Below are 8,110 nucleotides of genomic sequence, written 5' to 3' on the forward strand. Positions count from 1 at the left end.
AACTCATGTGAAGTAAAAGATCATACACAAATACATAACATCCAATGGGGTTCATCACCCTTCTCTGCTTTGCACAGATTTATGTTACTCTTCTTGGAGAAAATTAAAACTTGGCACTCACTGAACATCCTATATTTAAAACTCAGTAAATAAGAAAAATAATATGTAATAAGATTTTCAGATGAAGTATGCCACCTCAAGGGTTATGGACATCATATACTATAGTAAAACAGGCCATGCAAAAAAACTCACGTTTCTTGATCTGAAATGTTAATTTGTGTAATCCCACATAAACATACTAATTAACATTCTGTGAAGATCTCCCTTCACTCTGCCCAAGCATCGTGGTGTACATACAGCACATACACACTGTATTTATATCATCTTAATGATTTCACCCCACTGACAGATGTTTTCTGGGCAACTTACCAGATGCTTCTCAGATGTTATTTATATTACAGTCTACAGGGGAAGTACTAATACTGTACATCTAAAATGGTTATCAGCCATCACCTTAACAGCAAATGACAGAATTTGAATTTCATGAAAATAAGGAGTTAATTTTTATTACTAGAATTCTCACTAAAATACATCAACCTTTTCTAAATATCTAAACATAATACATAAACCAAGAGAGAAAAACTGAATGTAATGCCTGTTTATTTCACACACTCCCCACAGCCCCCTTACATATGTTCAAATATGACTCTCCTCTGAACCACACAACACATGTGGGTGGTAGGTACGAGGAGGTTTTCCAGTGCTTACTATAGCACACACCCAAGTTTGCAGTGGAACTACAAATTACTGTTTTTCAGGATAACCAGCACTGACAAGAAAGCAAATGCTGTAAATGCCTTTGACAGTTTTCTTTGATCACACTGTTGCAGATAAACTGCTGACAGTTTAAAACAGCAACTATTCATCTCAGTGCTGTTGACACATTGAATAAATACCACCACAATATGCAAAATATTTATGATTTAACAGCATTTTTTCTATCAAAATGATCCTGAGTGTCAGGTAAAAACAGTCTAAAGTGTGATTTACTGAGCATCTCAGTCAGCCTGATTACACATTAGATTTGAATTTCCTTAGGATGATGGCAGGTCCAACTCCAGATATCACCATTAGCATTTTCCAAACCTAGGTCCTGTATCAATGTTAGCTTTGCCAGGTGTCAACTGTAATGGAATCCTGGGGAAGGACTTAAAAAGGAGAAAAAACAAACAGTATATGTATTCTTAACAAACAGAAAAATTTTCCCAAGGGCAAGAGTGAAAGTAAGTCTGGACTGCACTGGATTGATGAAAAATACTACATGAAAAATACTACATTCTGCCCCTTGTAACCTTGTAACCATTATCTGCTTTTACCACTATGAAAGAACAAGAGACAAAGCAAAAAAAGTTCAGGGTCAGCATATTTTATTCCTTGAATTATGAGGGAAAATTTACCTGGAAAAAGTGTAACTTTCCAAGGAGCACACAGTGTCTCAAACAATAACGCCTCACGCTCCATTGAGCAGGAGGTTTGACAAGGTTTTCTCAAATTGCACGAATTTAAGAACTGCCCAAACCAGTATCCAACTTACTAATTTTTATAAACCAAAAAACAATCCAAATGGTAAATGACCACTATTCATTAAAATGTCTTTTTCTTCAACTGTAAGCACAGTTCTGAATGATGTCAGGTGAGGCAGTAGGGAACTGTTAACTGCTGAACAGATATAAATAGAAAATGAAAGCACTTTAAGAGTCTTCTTCCATAGGCACCTCCTCTTGTAGTTTCTGCACCATTTTGTCCTCCAGTTGTTTTGGTTTGCCTTCAAAGAAAAAAAAATTAAATTAAAGATGTTTCTCTAAACCCAAAGAACTGTTTTTATCTGAACAATATATGTTTATTCTTGGTGAAACAGTCTAAATACATTGCTTAAAGAGTTATTTAGGAGTAAAACCATCATGCTCAAAGGTATGTATTGCTACCCTCTATCACCATTTAAAACTACTGAATTGTTTTAGCAGAGAAACTGATGCTGTTTATAAGCAAAATCTAAAATGCAGTCAAACATTTTCATCTAGCATGACAAACTGATACAGCTGACAATGCCTGGCAGAACCTGGCAAAGCACTATAAAAATGCATTACTTCTAACAGATCAGTGGCCTTCTCACATTAGTTTTTACATAAAGATTTAAGTCCTTCTGAATGCTGTGTTGGATGGCAAGAGTGTTAACTCTCAATAATACCAACACAAGGAAAAGAAAGGAAAATAAAAATTCAAGATTTAGATTTGATTCTGCTCCCTGCCCAGCTACAATTGCAGAACACTGAAAAGGCAGCTGGTGTTTGCCCAACAGATGTACTACATACTATTGTGCACCATTCATTTCACATAAGCAAAGACAAAGAAATAAACACTTGGGTTTAGTCTTTTAGTCAGCTCTTTTTTCTTTCCTCAAAAAAAATGGGACAGATTAAAACAAAGTTTAAATGTATCCTGACAAGATCTTGTCTTATATATATATATATATGCAACCTCAGACTACAGATACTGCAAACTGGAAGAAAAACACAGAAGAAACTTCTAGTTAATATGTAATAATGGAGAAACAAAACCACTGGTAATTTTTTATAAAACAAGAACTAATGGAAATACTTTTAACTTTTCTCCATTACTCCGTTAACTGTTAATTTTAAAGTAAATAATTTTTTTAAAATCTTAATTTACTCAAGAGACAGCATTTCCATGTAGGTTTCATTAAGTTCACACAGTGAACTACAAAGAAACCCTACTCTATTAACTGACATATTCAAACAGCAAAGCTGAACCTCTCTATTTTATATCAATCAGTGGTAGAATCTGTTGAATTCACACAATCAGTTCAAAGGGAAGCCTTAGATAAACGCATTGGTTAACAAACATGCAGTTCATGGAGCACCAGGTATCGGGTGCAGATTAAAACACTCAAGGAAAAGGGTGAATGCAGTACTAGACAAATAAAAAGGAATGTCTGATTCAGAACAAAGCTACTGCTTTCAGTTAGTGGCAAGAGCTATTCTCCATAACCAGTAAACAAATTAATTGTAAGACAAATGCACAGGATTACTCATCTGTACAATTGGGCATTTATCCTAAAACTGTGTATGGAAACCAGGTAAAGCAAGTTCTTACCTGCATGGGGAGCACGAAGAAGGTGAATATTCTGTTTGACTTCTTTGATGTCTTCTGCCTTCTGCAACTCTTTGCTCTTCTTTAATCTGGGGAAGGGGAAGATTAGATTCAATTAACTTAAAAGAGGAGATGTACACTTTCATTTTTATGCATGACATCTTTTGCTAAAGGAAGGTATAGGTTGTGAATAACTATTACTATGAGGAAATACAGGTTAAAAGTATTTGAAACCCTATTCAAGCAAATACTGGATACAAAACTAGGGAAAAACCAGCACTGTATCAACTCTAATCAGAAATTTGTTTAAATGTCAGACTCGGAATTATATACAAGGAAATTTAACTATTATCATTGAGTGTCTAAAAGTTGCATTTGCTTTGACAGCCAATAATGCAGAGTAGAGCCCACTCAAACTATTTTATCCCATCAATTGTAAAATAAATATACACATCACTGTGTATATAAAAAGCAAATAACCACTTAAAACATTTGATCATCCTGTTTGTGGAAAGGATGCCTAATACAGACATGTGAGAGCTCCCACCATACAAATACTTCTCACCTGTTCATAATAAACCTGGCTTGGCGTTTTTGCTTTATTTCCTCCACTCTCTTCATTGCATCAACTGAAATAAATCAGAAATTGTTTTAAATCTGCTTACATACAGATGAAAATACATGCTATTTTTATAGAGCAACTCTACCAGCACTCCATAACATCTGTGTACCAGAGGTAAGTCTTACACTATATAGAGAAAGTTATTCCTTCTTCAAAGAGCAGGATAAGGGAATATTCTGTGTAACAACTACGATGAACTGTATTTTACAACTTATTTATGCTTCCACTTTTCTGCCTACACATAATTCTCACAGTTAACCATCACTAGGGAAGATTCAGTTGCAACTGAGCTTCTTCACTGCTTGAAATCAGATGCAAGTTACCACTTTCTCCTTTGTGGCCTTCATTCATGATACAAGCAGTTCTTCCCTTTCATAGCAATTGATTCCATGAAAGAAACTGAAGTGGAATGAGCAGGAACAAAGAAACAACTGCAACAGTGTAAAAGGTTTACACTGGGAGCCTCTTAAAAGCTGGAGAACCGCTAAGGGGGTTTGAAGACAATAATTCAAAATAAAGGAATGCTGGTCCTCATTTTCTAACCATTTTCTGAAAAGAATAAACGTCAAGTGAAACTCCACACCTGTTCACAACTCAAACCTCCTCCACACATAACAATTTGGTCATGATTGCAGTAATTTCAAACACAATCACAACAAAGTATGAATACTCTAAGAAGTCTCCTGAAAATACATTCATGTAGAGTAAAAAATTATTCTTCTGGTTTTTTCTAGAATGACTCACCAGTCTTGTTCCACAACTCTCTCTGGTATTTCACTGGTTCATTTCTACGTTTTTCAAACTCAAATGAATTATCCTGTATTAAGAAAAAGTAAATATAGATCATATATAGAGGCATATTTAGATCAACATATTCTTACTATAGCACTCGTTACTCACATAACTTCATATTTTATGTGATTTTTGCCCCTCCTTTCAGAACCTCAGTTCCCAGACTTTAACAACCTTTAGAGATAACTACACTAGAAGGAAATCAAGTGAAGAGTTTGACCTCAAAGTGTCAGTCAGGAGCCACAGTGATTTGTCTGAAGAGAACTATTTACTGAAACATCTCCCTCAGCTATTTTCTATTTAGCAAGACAGAGAGACAGAGAAAACCAATGTGGAGCAGAAAATATAGAATAGATTAGACAGGTGGAAGGCAAAACTGAAAACCTGCAGAGTTGAAATATTTTAATGCAGGTCAAATAAGTTCTACTCAACAGCTTGCAATTTCAAAAAGGTTAAAAAAAACCCAACCAACTACTATTTCATCTTAATATTGAAACAATATAAATTAATTTGAAATATGTCAATTGGCGACATTGTGGTGTTTGGAGCAGCTGCCATCCCCTAATGCCCCCACCATGAGTTGAAGACGGAAAAACAGTTTCCTAATTATTTTGTTAGGCATACTTAGCTTTAGACCAGTTTTATCTGAGGACTTTTCCCTGCCCAAAGGTTGTTTTTTGTTGAGGTAAAGCAGAGTTACCTGTCACCTTCTCAGAAACTGCGTTATTTCCCATCGTCACAAGCCTATTTAGACACTACGCAAAGCTGGCTCATTATGCATGTCAAAATTGGAGCATATTGTCACTTATTTAGACATATATAAAGAAATTTTAAATCAAGTTCTTGTCAAAAAGGTAATTCAAGTTAGCCAAAAACAACTTGAAAGCAAGAAACACAGTTACCAAAGTTGCTAATTAATCTTGGCTTTTCAGAGTCACATTAAAAAATAAAATCACGTTCTTCCCCTTGGAAGATCCACAGAAGGCAGTAAATCACTGTGTCAAAATGCTTACTAAATTTTTAATATTCTGTCAAAACCCAGGTAATTAAATCACAGTAATTCTTAAATTATTTAAGGACTGTCCCACCAAATGTGACTGTTTAATATTTTTACCACCAAAGCAACTCTGTTTGGAACTGCTTTTAAGATCTCATGCTGGTTTTGAAACAGTCCTACCTATCAAAGGCTTTTCCTACACATTGTATGCTTTTAAAGACACTTCAAAAGGTAACTATTTTAGGGGCCTACACTGAGAGACTTCCTGGGGTACCTGTTGACCCAGATTATCTGACTGTGCAGAAATAAAACTATCAAATGGATAGGTACAGAGAATAGATTTGTAGATGGAAAGAAATGCCTTGGACTAGGAGTTACTAGGACCACCAACACGGACACCTGATATACTGGCCTCCACCATGAAGCTGAAATGGGAAGATCCAAGCTACAGTCAAGCTAAATGAATAGCTCAGTCTCAAAAAACTCTCACATTCTCATCCACAATCTCTCTTTTCTCCCCTTCTTCCATCCCTCCAGCTCATCTAATTAAATGGTAATGTATTAAGCCACCTAACCTAGCCTATTTGCAATGGGAAGAGGCTACATTTCTGCCATTTCAGTGTCAATGTAAAGTGTGAACCAATTCTTACCACTGTCAATTCTTTGCCAGCTGCTTTTCGGAATGCTTTGGTCCATCTCATCTTTCTGGGATTTCGCTTCCTTTTAAAGTTTCTGTGGCATTTTGATTTGCAGAATCTAAATATCTTAGAGAAGGGAGGTGAAAAAAAAAATCTTAGTTAAATCATGTTATTAGTGCCCCATTGCAAGCATGGTAACAAACACTGAGCTTGCTCTAACAATCCTACTCATAGGAAATTATATTCCTCTTTCAAATATCAGTATTCTTACAGCAAGTATTGCTATTAACAAAAATAATTTCAAGCACTATTATTGTTTTTTCATCATGAAGTCATTTTCACAGCTGCCAGGGATATGTACAAATACTTACAATTAAACTGATTATAAATAAAATATGCCTGAGCTGTGAGAATTATCATCTGCAAAAATAACCATAAAACCAAACCTGTAGCATGAATAAACAATTTTATATAGCTGCCAGCACTTTTTAGATACAGCACCATTCTGACAATAAAAATCCTCACACCTCTCATACTGAATGCAACACACACACACACACAAAAAAAGTCTATTTTCTGGAACGCAGCTTTAAGCCTCAAAGGAGTTCTAAGCACAATAGTCAAGTCCCAGAGTGAATTCATTGAAAGCTGTTAAAGAATATGTTAAAATGTTTTAACTGGACTTTTTCTTGTTTCCCTATTTTTCCACACATTCTACAGAATGCCAGATTCTTTACTTAAGAATACTTAAAACTACATTTGTTACTTGCGAATTTTTGAAAACCCTATTTTTCTAAACCATATTCTCCTTCCCACCGAACAGTCACTTCTAAAGAAAATTAACAGAAAATAAGAAACCTCTAGTTAAGGCGATCACCTTCAAAGAACTTTTTTTTTTTTTTTTTTTTACACTCTTCTACCAAGTTTTTTCACCTCAACTCAGCGAAACAGAACGGCAGGTTTGTCTCTTTCACAGATTATCTGTTCACAACTAACCTGCCACTGTGGTATCTTTTTTAAGCACACACACCTCGTGGCCCTTTTCAGTAAACGGCGCTGTGTCAGTGCACACCGAGCTCCCCAGAGCCGTGACTCATCCGAGCAGCGCAGCCCGGCCGGGACGTGTTCTGACGCCCGAGCACAGGAAGGAAGCTATTTGCGCAAGCTTCACTTCACACTGGGGTCTCCAACGCCCCGCAGGAACGACGGCGAGTTCCGGCAAAGGCTGGAAAACTATACACAACGTTTTATGTACGGAATTGCCACCGCAGTGCTAAGCCCAGAGCGCTATGCACGGCCTGTTGTGACAGCCTCAACTGGGTGAGTCACATCAGATCCCTGAGCTACGACTTTCAGCACTTTTAGCAGAGCACCACGAGGAACACAGGCCATCGGCCTCCCTCTGCAACTTCGGCTGCTCAGAGCTGTGCAACCTGCTCCTACCTAAACCTACCCTTCCCTAAAATCAGAATATTAAAGGATGAGGACTGTATATGGCTCTGCGAGCCGTCTAATTTCTTACTAAGAACCGAAAACAAATATAATTCATCCCCCACTCTTCCCGACGGCCAAAGCGCTGCATCGCTCCGGGTCGAGGCTGCCGCCCCGCCGACACTCCCGGGCGGTGTGTGCGGGCCCGGCAGCGCCTCACGAACGCGGCCCGGCCCGTGCGGGGGCTGCGGCCCAGGGAGAGGGCCCCGGGACCCGGCGAACCCGCGAGCGCCCCGGCTGCCGGGGGAGCGGGCCCGGCCCCGCCGTACCTTGCAGTCGTTGCGCACGAACATGACGCCGTGGCCCGGGTAGATCGGGCCCGAGCAGAAGTAGCACTTCTCGATCCGCATGGCGGCGGCTCGGCCCGGCCCCGCCGCCGCGGAAGGGCCGCTCAGGTGA

General features: G+C 38.2%; 1 protein-coding gene across 1 annotated transcript; it reads right to left on the reverse strand.

The window, feature by feature from the left end:
• Positions 1–539: 539 nt before the first annotated feature.
• On the reverse strand, positions 540–8,110 carry RSL24D1 (ribosomal L24 domain containing 1). Its single transcript, XM_027736919.2, has 6 exons — positions 7,981–8,110; positions 6,233–6,346; positions 4,538–4,610; positions 3,737–3,800; positions 3,175–3,260; positions 540–1,825 (listed from the first exon to the last, which is right to left on the reverse strand). The coding sequence occupies exons 1-6, from the start codon at positions 8,059–8,061 to the stop codon at positions 1,752–1,754; spliced, it is 492 nt and encodes a 163-aa protein (XP_027592720.1). The 5' UTR covers positions 8,062–8,110; the 3' UTR covers positions 540–1,751.

The sequence above is a fragment of the Pipra filicauda genome, unplaced genomic scaffold, assembly GCF_003945595.2.
Source record: "Pipra filicauda isolate LSUMZ 115617 unplaced genomic scaffold, ASM394559v2 scaffold7_size6619720_pilon, whole genome shotgun sequence".
NCBI lineage: Eukaryota > Metazoa > Chordata > Aves > Passeriformes > Pipridae > Pipra > Pipra filicauda.